Source organism: Phoenix dactylifera, chromosome 18, assembly GCF_009389715.1.
Source record: "Phoenix dactylifera cultivar Barhee BC4 chromosome 18, palm_55x_up_171113_PBpolish2nd_filt_p, whole genome shotgun sequence".
NCBI classification, from domain to species: Eukaryota; Viridiplantae; Streptophyta; class Magnoliopsida; order Arecales; family Arecaceae; genus Phoenix; species Phoenix dactylifera.
The window spans coordinates 8,263,385-8,282,861 of record NC_052409.1 but is presented as its reverse complement, the minus strand read 5'-3'; the positions used below and the strand labels follow the sequence as shown (position 1 = coordinate 8,282,861).

The following is a 19,477-nucleotide window of genomic DNA, read 5'->3' as shown; positions in this document are numbered from 1 at the left end:
GATGCCCGATACATAGAGTCCAATACTTAAAGAACACATAGTTTTATTAATAATGGCATTATTTATATAATTCATTTTTTTAAGTGCTTATTTGCACTTTGCATAGAATATCAATTTTGCTGGTTGTTTAACATTATTATTCTACTTTATGAGGCTATTACACAAGGTTGGCAATACCAGTTGTGGTACCCATACCAGTTTCCAACTGATACAGTGTTAGTACGTTCTGGTTCTTGGTATCAACACTCATTGAGGGGGCTACCAAGTATCGGTTCATTGTGAGTAAAATTTGGTATGCCTGATACTGAATGGCAGTGCAAACCATGCTATTACGTGGCCATTACTGTAAATTTTATCCAGCACCAGCATTAGAATGTTTCATTTCATATATTAAATAAATTAGTGAATTAAATATGCATTCTGCAGTTTGACGAGTATCAGCCTGACTTTGTATTGTTAAAAGATTTCATTACCATGAAGGCATTTTTTAAAGATAATTGACTGATGTGCAATCTGCAAAGGGTGAAAAATTGAGAGCAAGTATGTTGCATGAGATCACTTTAATTTCACCTATTTGCCTTGAAACTTAAATAGTCTGGTCAAATATTAAAGTTAGGATGAGGAAAACAACCATATATCATTATAATCTCAAACATTTTAAAAGCTGTAACAAGAGAAGAGCTTTTGTGGATTTCCATGGGCGGGTAAGGGATGGGTGATTTAAATAGAAATCATCATAGGGTTTAAATGTATTGGGACTCTTTATACTGCTAAATTGTTAAGGTGCTTATGGAGGTCTCTAATTTTCTGGAGTGCAGCAATTAGGGTGTTTGAGCCTGGGCATCAACTTGGTGATTCTTGTTAATTGCATTCATTGAATGGAAGATGTGATGTGGCCCTATTTCGTATGAGTACATAGTGTCACTGTGCAGAAAAAGCTACATACCAGAGTTATTGGTTTGGCTGTATGAACAACTTTATTGTGGTCTGCTTTTGATTTATGAACATATAAGCCACCACAAATGACAACATATAGTGAACTTAGATGATATTTAAGGATTAAAGTCAGGTTTAATAAGAACTCAAAATAACACCCAGTGGGCAAACAAGAGAATATGAAGAAGCTAAGAAAAAATAATGATGAGATGAAAGAAGCAGTAGAAGTTGAAGAAGAGAAAATCAACATGTTGTACCAGAACAAGGAACCCAATAAATAAATATTTTTTTGAACTAAAAATTATTAAAAATATAAAAATGAATAAAAAAGTTAAAAAATTATCGTTCTCGTAGAAATGGAGCCATCAAAAAAAACCAACCCCTAGAGCATGATATTGGCTGGGAGCATAGGCAAATGCTCGAGGGCCGGCACTAGTTTCAGTGCAAATGGTGCCACAAGAGCTTTAAGAAAGGGGTGGTAACCAGGTTGAAGCAACACTTAGCTGGTAATTTCGGTGAGGTAGCTACGTGCTCGAAATGCCTACTGGAGATCTGACTGCTGATGAGGAGAATCTCGCTGAAATTAAAGAAGTGAAGGAGAGGGTTCCTAAGAAGAAGGCAGAGGTGGAACGCCGAGCGATAGAGCTACCTTCCTATCACTCCAAAGAGTCAGAGGAAGCCGAGGTCTAGATGACGAGAAGGCAGAGATCCAGGCTGCCATGCAGACGAGCTTGGATGATTAGTGGCAGCAAGAGGAGGTGGCCAGGCATAGGGCTCGATTTGGGCCTTCATCTTACGAGTCAGGCTCCAGTTCTACAAGTATCAGACAAGATCTAGAGTTTACGAGGACATCCTCAGTTAGAGAGGGTGTCAACAGAGGCAGTGGTCGGATTGGATCTATCCTGGGTGGTTTTGGTAGCTGAAAAAAGTCATGCAGAAGAATTCCACCAGAAGCAGCAATTCAAAACAGCGGAGGGTTGACTTAATGCTGAAGAAGAATATGTGGCGAGCTATTGAATTCTGGTTCCACTTCAGTCACATCCCAGCGAATGTGGTGGACAATACGTACTACAGATCTGCCATTTTTGCTATACAGGCTTCGATCCTGGTGTAGATCGTCCAAGCCTGAAGGACATCTACGGTGAGCTTCTAGACAACAATAAGGAGCTAGAGAAATGGATTGCCTTCTACAAGAGCAAGTGGCCCACATATGGACTGACTGTGATAGTTGGACCGGTCGTACCAAATTGAGCATCAACTTTCTGATATGCTGTGATATGAAGATTTTTTTTACAAGTCGGTTGATGCTTCGAATCAGGTGCACGACACCGCTTACATCCTCAAATTGATGGAAGAGGTGATTGATCAAATAGGAGAGAAGAATGTCGTATAGATCGTCACTGATAATGGGTCGCAATATAAGGCTGCCGGAGAAATCTTGAAGCAACGACCACATATTTTCTGGACTCCATGTGCTGCACATTGTATCAACCTCATGCTGATGGATATTGCAAAGATCTGTAGGATGCAACATATGGTGGAGATAGCCCAATATATCACCAGATATATTTATAACCATACCTGGGTCCTTTCACCGATGAGAAGATTTGCAGAAGAAGAGATTCTGAAACCAGGAGTCACATAGTTTGCTACCAACTACGTTCCACTTGATAGCCTTCTCGAGAAGAAAGCAACCCTGCATCAGATATTTATCAGTATCAAGTAGCAGGAAAGTAGATATTTCCATGCTGGCACCGAAAGGAGCAAGATCGAATACTTTGTGACGAGGCAGATATTCTGACAGTGGGCTACTGCGATATTTAAGGCTATCAAGCCATTATATGAAGTGCTGCGGGCCATGGATAGCAAGAGGTATCTTCAGATGGACTTCTTGTATCACATGATGGAGAGGGCAAAGGCTCAGTTTATGGAGGCAGATTCAGCCCATGCCCAGGAGTACATCGACATCATTAAGCGGGGTGGGACTATCAAATGGGTAGGAATTTGCATCTAGCAGGTAAGCATGAACATTGAAAATTATACTGCTGCAGTACTTGTATAATTTTATTAAGATGGTTTCGTCTATGTGCAGCATATTATCTAAATCCCCGGTTACAGTACAACAAATCTAGAATTGGTATGGATAACGAACTTCTGGCGGCTCTGCGTAATGTCATTTACAAGATGGAGCTTGATTCAAAGTCGCGGTCTTATGTCTAGAAGAAGTAACTTAACCTTAATGGCATGTGTAAGTATACCGGTATTTTTTATTATTAACATAGTACAACACGCTTCTTTTTCATAGACTAAATTATTTAGAGAGGGCAGTAACAGCTTTGGACGATGAGCAGCTGTCATGAGTAAGACAACTATGAATCCAGATATGTTACGCATCAGGAGGACATTCACCTGGCGTTAGATGGTTACTAATATGGCACTAATATCTATTTTTCTTCAATATTTTTGCATCTCAATGGTGGATTCATTTTGGGGTGTTCGCAAAAAATCTTAAGCGGATAGCTATCCAGATCCTCTTTCAGACGGTTTTCTCGAGTGGCTATGAGCGCAATTGGTCTACCTTCGCCTTCATTCACAGCAAGCAGAGGAACCGTTTGACACAAAAGTGTCTCAACGATCTTGTATCTGTGAACTACAATCTGCGGATGAAGCTAAAGTGCATTCAGGAGGAAGAAGAGCTCAAGTATGCAGATCCAATCTATAGGGCTTTCGTCGATGATGACAATGATCCTATGATAGGTTGGCTTGTGGGCCAGTAATAGGAACTGGAGTTTGACGAGCTAGGATCGCCTCCACGATCGGCCGGCTTCATAGCCAGCGAGGCTAGGATCGATCTAGAGCAATGGGCTGAGCGCAATATTCCATGCACTCCCACAGCTGATCAGCCGTAGCCACAGGAGAGCCAATCACCATATGACTCGTACGAGACACCCTTTTAGAGAGATGATTGAGAGATGCTCAGACGAGGACACTACGGTATCCGGTCGACTCGGTCAGAAGGGCGACATAGCCAGGTAGAGAGGGGCATGAAGGATAAGAAGGCAGTTGCCCAGCAAATCAAAAACAAATAAAGGGCCCCATTAGAGTGTCGAGGAGCCCGGAGCAGCAACAATGAAGGTTCTGGTGGTTATGGATCTGCTAGCCATAGAGGGAGTGGACAATATGGTACTACTTACGAGATAGCTAGAGGCTGATCTTCGATACACTGGTGAGTTTTAGTTTACGCATGCTACATATGATAGGGACCATGATCCACAATCTGATAGAGCCCGCGAAGATACCATTGCATATAGGAGACGAGCTCCTCGAGGTCGTTCAGGAAGACAGGATGCAGCTGTAGATGATCTCGCATGTGAAGTAGGATTCATAGACGTATCAGGTTTCGAGTCGTATATTGGATCTTATTATCTGCTGCCTCAGGCAACCTATGATCCATATGGATACGAATATGAATATGGTGCGTCGGAGTTATCTTCTAGTGGCTACTACCCTACGCAGCCCGGAGCATCTTATGGGTTGGATTTAGCTGCCGTCATATTCGGATGGGCCCTTTCATAGCCAGAAGACACCTCTTAGCGAGAGATCCGAGAGTGCTTATAATCCGGCGTGCGTTCCTTATGGGATGCATATACAAGACTATTACGCCACTTGGTTAGAGGGGTGGGTTGATGTGCCTCCTAATTATGTTGATGATCCGGATATCTACGAGAGGCATTGCCACTCGATCCGATTTTACATAATCCGAGAGTGATTTAAAAGTATGTAATTGATTGTATCTTGATTTGAAGATATTTTATGTTCATTTTATGATTTGTATCATTTGAAAAGCAATAAGATGCATCATCTAGCTTAAACCGGAATTATAGAAATATTAGAAAATATGAAAAAAAATAAAAAAACAACAAAAAATATCAAATTAGACTTAAATTCATAAAAAAAAGTTTGAAAAGAGAAAATTCCAAAAAAAAAAGCGTGCGAAATTAGAAATGAGGCCAAACCAGTGGTACCAGTTCGCCAGCCGACCGGTACGCCTACTGGTACCGGTTTGGCATACCTTGGGTGGATCTGTCTGGCTTGATGGGTTTTGGGGTGACCAAAAAAACTTGGAAGATATCTAACAAATGTAAATTAATGTGGTCATTTTTGCTTAATTTGAATGTAGTGAACCATTATGTCTCTCATTAAGCTGTTAAATGTAGGAACGTAGACATCTGTAGAAGTTTGAAAGTAGTGAATGCATTCATCTTTTTGATGCATGAAAGCAGCTCGGTAACATTGTATTGGAATTTGGTCTAAAGCTTTGAAAAGTGGATAGGGGAAGACTAAATAAAAGTGAAGGCATTTGTTACATTGTACTATAGCTCAAGAGAAAGCCGAGAACCTTTGAAGAATTAGGATATGTGAAGCCCATTGTATAAAGAAGGAAAAGGTTTTGATAGTCTGGATGCTAGGAAGCAGGGATTGAGGATGTGCAAGTGGAATAAATGCAACATTCCTATCATAAAATCTTCTCTCATTGCTTGCTCTGGAACGAGATTCCCCAATTCTAAGGTCTTGCAGGGCCATATGTGTCAAATCACAAGTCAAGCTTTTGCATGGTTTCTTCTAAATTAGATTTTCTTGTGTGACGGTTTTAAGACAAGACTGAGCAATGATTAGCGGGCACTCCATATTTTTGCAGGGAAGTCCTGACATTTTTTTACTCAATGCTGGAGATCTATGAATTTCTTTTGTGAAATAGTGGAATTTGTAATTCTCTTATGGGCAAGTCTGGAGTATAGGGGCTTCGCCGATTGCTTTTGTCTGCATCAAACTAAGAGTAAAACAGGAAGATGGCTCCGTGCCATTGTTCCAGCATGCTTTATGTTGGAAATTTCTAAATTTAAGGATTAAGAAATTAATGGGATAATGAAAAACAATGCTTTCTGGAAACGTCAAGTAGAATTTATCCTCCTTTGCAGAGATTGTCGCTAGGAGTCTTTTCTTGTCTTCTTGATGGACTACTGAACCATTAAGAAGGAAAAGAAGGTGAAAAACCGAAAATAAGTTATGCTTTTATTTAATTTGGCTTATCTGCTGGTGTTTTGTATTGTTTTTGTGTTTCCAGTAAACCATTGCCAATTCAACATTTGCTGATATGCATATTAAAAACATATAGCATGATCATTTTTTTTGAATGTCTTCGCATTAGTTCAATAAAACTAACATTGGAAAAAGAAAAGAGAACAATTGGTTGCATGTTACATTTTGGATGTTATGTAAGAACCATGTTCGAGGGCGTTTCACAGTTTTATCTTTATGCGACTTGCCGAGTCAGTTTCAAAACCTGTCAGTGACAAAGTTGTTTGTTTCTGCTGAAGCTTCCAAATTTATAATATACTTTGTTTCAGGTCCGTGAGGAAATCCAGAATATCTTCCTTCAGATGGGGTAAGCAAATGTGAAGCTTTCTTTTACTTGTTACATATTACAATTGTGTTCCCTGCTTGTGATTCTTAATACTTGGTGCAGTTTCGAGGAGATGCCAACAAACAACTTTGTAGAAAGCAGGTATCAAGGTTTTCCCTTTACCAGTTCTGTATCATGCTGTTATCAGGTACATGAGAGGCAGTCCATGAATGGCTAACATACTCTAACCAATGTTTCATACTAATCTGTGATGGTGCGCCCAGCTGAATTTCATTTTCAGATAAAGATGTTAAGAAGTACCAAGTTACATGGAAATGGAGAATATGATAAACTTATAGGTCAAACAAGATCTTGTGACATTACATTCTGGCTCCATATATTACCATTTCTTTTGGTAGAAATATACACTTTTTGAAACAATCTGGACAAAGCAGATGTAAAAGGTTGCAGTTTGCTACCTAAAAGCTATTTTGCTATGCTGAAGTCATAAAATTATGTGCAGCCTCTCTATGATTGAGTTTAGGAATGGATATTTGTCCATGATATTTAAGATGTCAAATAGTGCATTTTCTTTTTTCAGTTTACAGCGAATGATTTTATTAACACTCTTATCATTACCAAATAACTCAATATGAACGGCTTAGGTCTATATCCGGTGTTCTTTATATCTTGTATTTTAAAAATTTTCCACTTCCTTTGTCTCCATGTCCATGCACCTGCCTGTATATACCTCCTTATGAGCTTTTGTAGTTAATGTTTTAGTATCATAGCCCTGATTGATGGTTATTTTAATTGTTTATGTAAAGCTTTTGGAATTTTGATGCGTTATTCCAGCCGCAACAGCACCCTGCTCGTGATTCACATGACACTTTCTTTCTTAAAGGTCTAGTGCCTCAAGATCCGATGGAAATTTTGCATGTTTGCTGCTATATATTCTGGAAAAATGGTCATCTGATGCTTTGGTTTTGCAGTTCCTGCTGCTACAAGACAATTACCTGAAGATTATGTTGAGAGGGTAAAGCGTGTTCATGAATCTGGTGGTTATGGGTCCAAAGGGTATGTTCTTTAATTGTATGAGGATTCATATTCATCATGTTTCTTACTAAAATATTGTACTTTCCAGGTATGGATATGACTGGAAAAGGGAAGAAGCAGACAAAAACCTACTTCGAACTCATACAACTGCAGTTTCTACAAGAATGCTTTACATGCTTGCTCAGCAGGTGCTCATACGCACAATCTTATAGATTTCTACTTTTCAACTGCTTACGCCTTTGATTGATGATATTTTTAGTTTGAAATATATATATTATTTTCCTTATTTGCTCAAAACATGCAATATGTTAAGTAATTCATTCTTATATATGTTGAGAGTTATGTGTTCGATGTGTGGAGATGAACATCGACCAAGTTTGTGAAGGAGTTAAATGTAATCAACCTGATAAAACACTGAAGATTATTAAATATTCCATTTGAATATTTCTTAGGCTATTGTTCTAAGGTTATCAACCATTAAATGAAGCCGAGAGGTAAAAGTGAAAGGAGTTCACTTATTGTGTTTCATTGTATTTCTTATTAATCTTTTAGTTTAAATCCCTTCATCTTGAGTTTATAGGCACCATTAACTGTGACAATTGGAGATGGGAATTTTGTAGTCAAATTAAATATTTGGATGGACAAATACAAAACAAGAGCGTAAACAAGAAGAAGGCTGGTATTAGGAAGATTACTCAGAGTTTCTTTTGTTCCATTTCTCTGGAAGCTAGTTTACATAGAACTTATTTTTGTTATTAAACTGCATGTCTGGTGAGAACAAAATCAAGTTTTTGGTGTTACAAGTTTCCATAAAACACAAAAGAATAACAGATGCAATGGGTTTTTTGTCAAGACTGGCTTAGCTTCTGTTACTTCAGAGTTCAGACTATCAATTTGTTAAAATTCTTTTTCTTGAATGTGCAACCTCCTCCTGATTTTTACAAACTCTCTTCCCCACTCATCTATCCCTTCCTCATCCTCCCATGGCACAGCAAGGTGGCACCTGCTCTTCCAACTCTTCCTCTTATTCTCCTATCCACTTTCAATGTTGTTGACCTTATACATGGAATGTTAAGTGGCCTGCAGGTTTGGTGGTGTCAATAATGCCTTTTTTTTGGTATTCCTTCTCTTGCGACTTTCCTTGTTCTCCACCTTTGATACCTTAATGGGGTTTATTGCTGTTCATTTTAGGAAAACCATTGAATCCTATAAGAATCTTCTTGTTATTCCCAAGATCTTTACTGAGCCTTAAACCCTAGACTCCATGGATTTTCAACTTTTTGCTTGACATCCTTTTATTCTTTCAAAGGAGCAATTGGATTAATATGTTCTTGTGTGTATGATTTTGATCTCATGATTCATGAAGGTGTTTTACTTGGCTTTGGATCAAAATGTGATTTGAGCTTCAGGCTATAGGTTCAAGGTAGGGTGGAGGATTTTTGAGAAATCAAAGAGTTTAGTGCTGCAATCTACTTCAAATCAGAGTTGAACAACTTTCGAATATCTAATACCATACAACTCATCATTCAATCTGCAACATAAATGAGAATAGAATAATTCATGCCATGATTATATTGTAGTCTACATTCTATCAGAGACAGCTTTGCTCTGCAACCATTTAGATTTTAGAACCTTGTATCATGTAGGAAAGGTTGATTTCTGAAATGATTATTGCTTGTACAATTAACTGAAAACCTGTTTTGAATGCGAACAATGAGAGACTTTGATATGCATTTCTTGGTCATGTGAACAATGAGAATTTTTACCTCCTAGAGTTAGACTCCATCCTGTACAAGCCATGCAAGTTGAAGAGTATCCTGTACCAGAAGTCAGTTACCATACCTGGCTACTGTCTGATTAACTTGGGGCATATGTAAGAAAGAAAGGGTGAAAAAAAACACTGTACCTGGCACTGCCTCTGGCTTCTGCCATCACCTACGCAGTAATCACCGCAATAGCTGTCAATCAGTACCTTGCTACTGCCTGGATCAGTGGCATAGGAGCCTCTGGCTTCTGCCATGACCTACGCAGTAATCACTGCAATAGCTGTCAATCAGTACCCTTCTACTGCCTGGATCAGTGGCACCCTTAGTGACCTGCAATAGTATCATATCTTGCTCGAATAGGGAAAGGACTTTCAATATATATATATATATATATATATATATATATATACATGTATACATGTATACATGTATACATGTATATATATCAAAATTCATGCATTAAGGGTTTAAGTAGGTTTGGCCTAGGTAGCCCAGCCCAGGTAGGTGCCTGGTCAACTGCCCTCACCAACTCTGTTATATGAATGCAAGTACCAAACTTTCATTTAAAAGACCTATTTTTAAGCTAGAGCATGCCATTTCTCAACCGCTTCAGTCGTTGTGCACATCTGAAGTGTGTTGAATTTTTTGGTTTTTAAGTTTTTTTTTTGAAAATAATACATGATAGTTTCTTAATATCTTTAAGTTCATTACAACACTATTACGATACCTGCAGAAGATGATCCTGTCGCTCCTGACTATTCTTGGGAATGTGATGTGGGGTTATCACTACCCCCAATGATCCTAAAGCACCCGAAGCCAGACTTATATCTCTCTACCTATATTCAATGTCTCACTTTGGTTTGCTTGAGCTGAACTTGTTCAAGTTGAAAGATGATTATTATTTTGTTCTCTCAAATTTTTTGGTCCTGAAGCCTCTTTTCAAGGCACTTCTGATTTTGACAACTGTCATAAATTAATATTGGGAAGTTTTAAGAATGATAAAGAAATCAAATTTGGATTTCCTTATAGATAAAGTATTGGAATGCAGTATCCAGTAGCTTTGTTAATATATTTATGTTCCTTGAGGTTTAGTTGCTGGTGCTTCTATTTTTATCTTCTCAAACTTTCTGCTAATTAATGTTATATTCTGTTCAGAAATCTTTCAGGCCTAAGAAGTATTTCTCTATTGATCGTGTTTTCCGTAATGAAGCAGTAGACCGAACTCACCTTGCAGAGTTCCATCAGATAGAAGGTACCTCTTTTCAATATTGATACTACATTTTTGTATCTTTTGAATGAATCATTATAGACAAGTATAAATTAGTTATGGTATGCCGTACCGTACCAGACGGTACCAGACATACTGTGTCGTACCGGTTCGGTACCGGTACAGGTGGCATACTGATCCTCGTTACGCCAAAATAATTTCATACCGTACCGTACCAACATTATGCTAGTGTAGTACCAGTACGGCGAACCTTGAAATCAATATTGCCCACACTCCAAATTTTGTTTTTTGATTTTTTTAATGTGTTGGGCCTTTGGATACTTGCAATCAAGGTTCACCATACCGGGCTGAACCGGGCAATACGTACTGTACCGGTTTGGTATTGATATATGGTACGGGAGGTGTACTGACATTCGGTACATCGAAAAGTCTCCGTACCGTACTGTACGGACACAGTGATAGTATGGCACCAGTACAAGGTCTAGTACTAAAACAGCGAAACTTGCATGCAATACTTTGACATTCTTTGTCACTTCATATCATCATATTTACATATACATATATAAGATACAACAATGTCCTTGTGTTCAATTTTTAGAAGATTCCCATGTTAGTTTCTTTTAGACACTTGGACACGACACCCATACTACATGTCGAAGCTATGCTGATCTAAATAGCATGACACCTGTGATTTAATATGCTATCAAGCTCTTAGGGATCCATTTTGTCTTTTGATCTCTTATTGCAGGTCTTATATGCGATCATGGGCTCACCCTTGCTGATCTGCTTGGAGTATTGGAGGACTTCTTTACACGCCTTGGTATGACATTGCATCTCTCCAGTCAACACACTTTCGCATCATTGCTCTTTCTTAAGAAAGTTCTTAACATGCTTTTGTTTTTTTTGTGTGTACACATCCATATGTAATGATAACAATTTAGTTACTGACCATTTAGTGGGTATAAGTACAAAATGCAATATTTAAGCAGTATAATATATTATATTTTTAAAAGATAATATTTTTGATAAATGCTAAATTGAAATGAAAACAGACAAATAATCCTGAAAATTCAGGGTCATTGGCTTTTAAGTTGGTGCCTGGGTGGTGGGCCCCCTTCAAGGAAAAGATTTTGGCACTTATTTTGAATCTGATCAAGTGTTATTCTTCATTTTGGATTACCACTGGATGACCAATGTTTCGGTGATCTTAGAATATTAGAATAACATTAGAAATAAAAGGACAATCAAGGTATGTCATACTGTACCGAATCGTACTATATTGATATTGAATCAGTATGCGGTATAGGATGTCGGTACGCCGAACTGGCTCCCACACTTGGCATACTGACACAGTAACAGGGTGGCTGGTATGGGGTGTGGTACGAACACAGCGTACCTTGAGGACAATTGCATCATGAAATCACAACATTACAATATGGACTTATTGGTGCATATAGTGTTTCATGAGTATTTCTTATTTACTAATGGACAGTTAACTAGGGGAGTTTTTTGGGAATTAATAGATGTATCATTGCCAATAATAAAAAACCGAGTTACACACAAATAAACAATATCACAAGGGCCTATGTTCAAAAATTCCAAAAGATTAATATCGAATAATATACAAAATAGACTACCAATTTGGTTAATAATGAACATGACCTTTGAACTTCACCACATTATTAAGATAGCGCTAAACTAAATACACTTTGACAGTGTCAGTGTTACTTGATGAAATTGTGCTACGGGCATTTGTATTATGTGCAAAAAACATCAAATTCACCCTTATGAATTTGCTTTGCTCCAATGTATCTAATATTACTAGATTGAATCTAGAGTGTTAGCATCAACACTTAAAGTATATTTGGGTTACTTTTTGGTGATATCTATTCGTTATGGATACTCGGGGAAGAAAAGAAGAATCTTGACATTATCTTGATAATGATAGTATGCTGACTTCTTATGGTGGAAAACCTTGTTGTTTCAAAAACCATCGAAGTGGGACGTCACGACTAGTGCCATACCATTCCAGCATGAAACCGGCATCAGCACGGGTGCTGGGATGCCGAAATAGTTGTATCGGTACCACATCGGCCATACCGGTTGGTACTGATGGTTTTTCAATTTTTTGAAATATGTTAATTTCTATAGATACTGTCAATACTGGTACCATATCGATATCATACTGTTTCGATGGAAAAATGGTGTATGATTCAATACTGGTACCTAAAACCATAGAAAACCCCCTCCCAAATCTTCATTATTTAGTATTTAAAGATAGGGGCACCTTAGTCTAGTGCTGAACATCCCTTATAAAGAGTATTGGTTTTGGGTCGCATTTCAGTGTGTTTGTGCAGGTTAAGCTTCAACATAAAACAAATAAAGCAAGATGGATTCAATTATGCACATGCTCAAACAAACAGGCATGTTTGATGTTGAGCAATTCAAAAAACCTGAATTTCTGGTTTGATCAAGATCTCTAATTATTTTGTCGTTGTTTACAAACTTCGGTAATATTGATAGCTAATTTGCCCAGTCAACACACTTTCGCATCATTCCTCTTTCTTAAGAAAATTCTTATCATGCTTTTGTTTTTTTTGTGTGTACACATCCATATGTAATTATAACAATCTAGTTACTGACCATTTAGTGGGTATAAGTACAAAATGCAATATTTAAGCAGTATAATATATTATATTTTTAAAAGATAATATTTTTGATAAATGCTAAATTGAAATGAAAACAGACAAATAATCCTGAAAATTCAGGGTCATTGGCTTTTAAGTTGGTGCCTGGGTGGTGGGCCCCCTTCAAGGAAAAGATTTTGGCACTTATTTTGAATCTGATCACGTGTTATTCTTCATTTTGGATTACCATTGGATGACCAATGTTTTGGTGATCTTAGAATATTAGAATAACATTAGAAATAAAAGGGCAATCAAGGTATGTCATACTGTACCGAATCGTACTATATTGATATTGAATCAGTATGCGGTACAGGATGTCGGTACGCCGAACTGGCTCCCACACTTGGCATACTGACACAGTAACAGGGTGGCTGGTATGGGGTGTCGTACGAACACAGCGTACCTTGAGGACAATTGCATCATGAAATCACAACATTACGATATGGACTTATTGGTGCATATAGTGTTTCATGAGTATTTCTTATTTACTAATGGACAGTTAACTAGGGGAGTTTTTTGGGAATTAATAGATGTATCATTGCCAATAATAAAAAACCGAGTTACACACAAATAAACAATATCACAAGGGCCTATGTTCAAAAATTCCAAAAGATTAATATCGAATAATATACAAAATAGACTACCAATTTGGTTAATAATGAACATGACCTTTGAACTTCACCACATTATTAAGATAGCGCTAAACTAAATACACTTTGACAGTGTCAGTGTTACTTGATGAAATTGTGCTACGGGCATTTGTATTATGTGCAAAAACCATCAAATTCACCCTTATGAATTTGCTTTGCTCCAATGTATCTAATATTACTAGATTGAATCTAGAGTGTTAGCATCAACACTTAAAGTATATTTGGGTTACTTTTTGGTGATATCTATTCCTTATGGATACTCGGGGAAGGAAAAAAGAATCTTGACATTATCTTGATAATGATAGTATGCTGACTTCTTATGGTGGAAAACCTTGTTGTTTCAAAAACCATCGAAGAAACTGGCATCAACACGGGTGCTGGGATGCCGAAATAGTTGTATCGGTACCACATCGGCCATACCGGTTGGTACTGATGGTTTTTCAATTTTTTGAAATATGTTAATTTCTGTAGATACTGTCAATACTGGTACCATATCGATATCATACTGTTTCGATGGAAAAATGGTGTATGATTCAATACTGGTACCTAAAACCATAGAAAACCCCCTCCCAAATCTTCATTATTTAGTATTTAAAGATAGGGGCACCTTAGTCTAGTGCTGAACATCCCTTATAAAGAGTATTGGTTTTGGGTCGCATTTTAGTGTGTTTGTGCAGGTTAAGCTTCAACATAAAACAAATAAAGCAAGATGGATTCAATTATGCACATGCTCGAACAAACAGGCATGTTTGATGTTGAGCAATTCAAAAAACCTGAATTTCTGGTTTGATCAAGATCTCTAATTATTTTGTCGTTGTTTACAAACTTCGGTAATATTGATAGCTAATTTGCTCATGGAAATATTTTTTTTATATGCAGACTCTATAAATCAATTATTTTGTCTAAATCATTGACAATTTGTTGATGACCTATATGAACAATTGTTTTTACATAAATATCTATGGTCAGGCAAATACAAAATAGGCGTTATTCCCCTAATTAGTTTTTAATTTCCTTCTTACTGGTATATAGGTCATCAAGTATTTATGTGTTAGTGAAAAATTGATGTTGCATTGGTCTTTTGTTTTCATTGGACTATTACTTTAGTGTTAATGTAGGACTGATATATACATGTACTAGTTTTTGTAGGTATTTATGTGAAAATAGAATACATAAAAATGATAATTCTGAAGAGTGCTAAGAACCATTACAATGCAGTTTTGTCAAACGTATTTCAGATCCAAAGCTGAAGCTACAGCTATTGCCTGCGAGAAGCTTGTCGGGCCAAACCAAAACCATAAATATAATCATAAATGCTAAGCTTATGCCCAACTATTTGAGATTGTCCATATCAGTTCTTGTTCACAAAGTATTCCTGTTAGGGGCAGTGTTATTGCAAGCCATTAGATGCTAAATTTTAGCAGAACAAATAAGCGTGGATGTCTTGGGGATATGTAAAGTGCAGGTGACTTAATGGTCAAAAGAGAGAAACCTTTGATGTATTGCCCAGAGATCCATATATGCTGGGGTCAAAGGAAATTTACTCTTTTTTAACCTCACGGGATCAAGAATTTCATTAGAACATCGGTCAGTATAAATCCACAAAATGTCCTTTCCTTTCATCAGGATTCCTGGTATATACATTTGGTAAATGACAACCCATACATGACCTATTAGATGGACATGTGGAATTTTTTTTTTCCCCTTCACCCTGACAACTTGCTGAAAATGTTTTAGATGCTAGGATATTTTGAATAAAAACGACATCATCAACTATCAAGATTTCCCTGTTGTTTGAGAAATGAGTTCACATTAGCAGTCTTAAAGGTTGTCATACACATTTGATCTATGCAATGGCTCTATTGTTGTGGTACGTGTAATTTTACCCTCTTGTCTAATAGGAAGCTGATCCACTTATCCTTTATTGTTCTTGTTGATGCTTGATTATTAGGTTGAAGCCCCCCTTTTGTGTGCTCTCTTCTGATTATCATGAAAGTATGTCATAGTATATGGCTGTTTCAAAACTACGGTTTTGTTTACTTTCATATGTATCTATGAATCTATAGGACTCTACTGTTTGGAGGGCTTAACTAACATTTATGTCCTTTGCCAAAATACATGACGATCGATTCAAGTTTAATATCCACATTGGCCATTTGTGTTCTACGTATCTTAAAATACGTCTACCAAGTGGTTTAGGTAGTTTCCAACCATAGATAACACTAATCGTGTTCTGTTGTTGAAGAAACTTTAATTTAGTGCTTGATGCACAGGTAACGAGCTGCCGATAATTTTAAAATTATGTTTCTAGACATTTTGGATGCTGATCATGCTGATTGGTGTCAATCAGCAGTTACATGTCTTATCATGTATTTTGATCATCTGGCATGACTCTTAATTTTGCCCAGTAATTAATGCCGTTCTTGTAAGTATGTATATGTGTGAATTCATGTATCTGTACGCTTAATTGTATGAAAATGCATAACTCACTAGATTGTAGGCTCTTCAGTATCTTTTACTCCAGAACCCTGTCTAGTATATCATATTTATAAGAGATTGGATATTGAAGACAAAATATCAATGTTCTCAAAATCCATGAATTATGTAACAAGTTATCAGCTTGTGTCCATATATGTGTGGCATCCAATCATGAGACAAATTAGTACTCCATATTTCATTCATTTCCTTTTTGTTATCCCTCTTTTACATGATGTAAATGAGCATGCATGGAGAATGTATTCATGGTTTTGCTTGCTAAAACTACCACTTTCGGTTTACAATATTAGGAAGCATTTTTAGGCTCATTGCCCAAATAGATCAATCTTATATAGACAAGCTTAATTCATCTGAGGTCTTGAGAGGTTTAATTAATTCTTTACAAGGAGATCCTTACAAAGTCTTATTCCATTTTATGTAGGCAGCTTCTACTTAAGGGTATGATAAAATCAAAGTTTTGAAAACATTTTAGAGAAGGACCTCAACATCTACACTCTTTAAATTGGTGCAGAAAATATAGCCAAGGCAACTTTGGTTGACCAAGGTTAACTGGTAACCTGCCATGTTACTCGCATAGTTTGAGCCTGTGCAGCTTAGAGCGACCCAACAAGGTTTCCTGTGGCTTGTCCCCTCGTTCTTTCTTTTATCCCCTTTTTCTGTTGGTGGACAAAGTGAGCTTCCACAAGCCTCTTTCCCTGAGACTTGTAAAGTGTCGGAATGAAAAGAAAAGAAGATAATGATTGATATTTTGAATCACATTCATCTTCTAAGTCACAGACAACAATCCAAGAGACAAATTGAATGCAAGTTCATTGGGATGCAGTTGGTTTTAATGAAGAGAACGTTGTTTATCGGAAGTCAAAGTTTCAATTTTTCTCCCAAAGATTCCAATGAAAACAAGTTAAAATTACAATGTTGTCCTTTTTCTTGTGTATGTTCTTATGCCATTATCTGCTGGTATGTTATCAAATGATTATTGTTTACAGCTGGTTAGTCCCTGAGCATTTCTGTTTGTCAGTGCTATTTGTTTTATTGCACCAATATATCCTGCTTTTGCATTGCTATTTTACAACCGTCTTAAACATTCATTTTTTGATTGCTCCTGTTCAGTCTGGATAAGCAATTTTATAAACATGTGCAATTCAAAACCTTAGTTACAATTAGGTTGCATGATTTTTTTGGCACATCATGTGCTCCTTTCTCACTGTGTATATATCTGTTATTACCCTGGATTTTAGGAATGTCAAAGCTGCGATTCAAACCTGCTTATAATCCATATACTGAACCAAGCATGGAGGTTTTCAGGTGTTTTTTTCTCTTTTATTTGAACATTTTGGTGTATGCCTCTCTCTCTGCCCGCTGTCTCATCTGGTTCTGCTTTTCAGTTACCATGAAGGGTTGAAGAAATGGGTGGAGGTTGGAAATTCTGGCATGTTTAGGCCTGAAATGCTGCTCCCTATGGGTCTTCCTGAAGATGTTAATGTGATTGCATGGGGTCTCTCTCTTGAAAGGTAATTTGAGAATTCGTTTCTTTTGAAAGGATCCTCACTTGTTTTGGACCATCAATGCATCTCGATCAGCAATGCGAACTTTATTTGTTTAAGATGTGTAAATTATATCTGAAATGAACTTAAAAAACAAGTTAATTGTTGCAATAGATCTTAGAATTTCTATGATTTTGCCACTGTGTAAACTGACCCATTTTTTTCGTTCTTTTCGTTATTGAGTTGGTAGATGATTGGATTGGAGTGGGATCTCCCTCCTATCTGGAGTTCTATGAACTCAAGTGACCGCATCAAATATAATATGTGGAGAAGGCAAAAATGCAGAATCTAGTATAGAAATGTTAATGGGCAACAAATATAAACCGATTAGACATTTTTAAGCTATTGTGTTGACTACCTTTGCCATCTTTACTTCCACTATGGAGTATATTCTTAGACGTGTTCCAAGCAATGTGTTGGCATTTTTCTGGTGTAACTAGCATATATTTAATATCCTAGACCTGCATGTGTCTGGGTGATTATTAGTGCAACTCTTTCTGGTCAAAATTGGCATTATAGTTCCTTGATCATCTTTGTTAGAGCAGTTATAAATATGTTTATTTGTTCTTCGATTTTATTTTATTTTTTTTAATTCTTTGTAAACCAGGCCCACAATGATTTTATATGGGATTGACAACATTCGAGATCTCTTTGGACCCAAGGTTTGATATTTTCAATTGAATGTCATAGGATTATGAGAATAATATGAATCTAAGCTTCCATTTCCATTATTTGCAGGTGGATTTCAATCTTATAAAGAACAACCCAATCTGCCGCTTGGGATTGCTGTAGATCCGCTAGGGTAGCCTGAGTGGTTTGGGCATTATGCATCTGATGAAATTTCTCAGAAATATCACTACATATAGATGGATCAATCTTAGAACAGGTTATATTTCTTAGAAGTCATAGTTTTGTCATCCCAAATTCTTTTACTCATTGAAATCCGAAGTTTGTGAAATTGGAGAGATTAGAAGAGGAAACCAGCAAATATTGTGGTCATATCCTTCATTTGGTACATCATTTTTCTCTACTTCAGGGATTGTAGTTGTCATGTATTCAATGTAATGTAAAATAAATAGATAAAAGTTTGGGACGGGTGTCAGATAAACATTGGTTCTTTTGCTAGTTTCAATGGATAATTTTTCCTGCATGGTATTATATCTGGAGAAATCTGGCTGAAAATTAAATAGGTGCAGTGAAGTCTTTTTATGGCCAATATCTGCCCACAGGCATGGCCGTGTGATGCACACCTCGTGGTTGGCAGAAAATCTTGTCCAGACCGAAAGTAGGAATTTTTTTTTCCTGCAGAGTCTGAACTGGATATACTGAGATATAAGAGATGGATCATGTTTCTGATGGAACTCCCTCGGGGTCCAATGCAACTTGGAAACATAAAAAGAGGTTTTGCCATCTATAGGTTCAGCTCCTATCAAAAGGTCCATTCATATTGTAACAAGGTGTCGGCCAATTCATATTCTTTTTAGAATTCATTGTTGTGGTCGGATGGATGACAAGTTGATAACCATAAGGATGGAGTGCTTCCCTTTTTTTGCATTTTTGTGGTTGGTTTGCAAGTTTTACCTTTTGTAGGTTAGTGTGGCCTGCACACTGGATATCAGCTCAACGCTACCAATTTTTTCAAACTAATTACATGCCCATTGGAACCTTAAACCCACATTCTCTTGCAATTCAGCAATTCTGTGGACAAAT

At 37.1% G+C, this 19,477-nt stretch overlaps 1 protein-coding gene across 2 annotated transcripts in view; it reads left to right on the top strand.

The window, feature by feature from the left end:
* LOC103721574 (phenylalanine--tRNA ligase alpha subunit, cytoplasmic) overlaps positions 1-18,927 on the top strand; it is a 30,421-nt gene extending 11,494 nt beyond the window's left edge. For both annotated transcript variants that reach the window (XM_008811840.4, XM_039115594.1), the window contains 11 exons: positions 6,345-6,382; positions 6,464-6,502; positions 7,168-7,244; positions 7,333-7,417; positions 7,485-7,584; positions 10,318-10,414; positions 11,139-11,210; positions 17,462-17,528; positions 17,609-17,734; positions 18,375-18,429; positions 18,506-18,927. In XM_008811840.4, coding sequence (XP_008810062.2) covers positions 6,345-6,382; positions 6,464-6,502; positions 7,168-7,244; positions 7,333-7,417; positions 7,485-7,584; positions 10,318-10,414; positions 11,139-11,210; positions 17,462-17,528; positions 17,609-17,734; positions 18,375-18,429; positions 18,506-18,559 — 810 coding nt within the window. In that variant the 3' untranslated portion in view covers positions 18,560-18,927. The remainder of the gene's footprint in view (positions 1-6,344; positions 6,383-6,463; positions 6,503-7,167; positions 7,245-7,332; positions 7,418-7,484; positions 7,585-10,317; positions 10,415-11,138; positions 11,211-17,461; positions 17,529-17,608; positions 17,735-18,374; positions 18,430-18,505) is intronic.
* Positions 18,928-19,477: the final 550 nt, after the last annotated feature.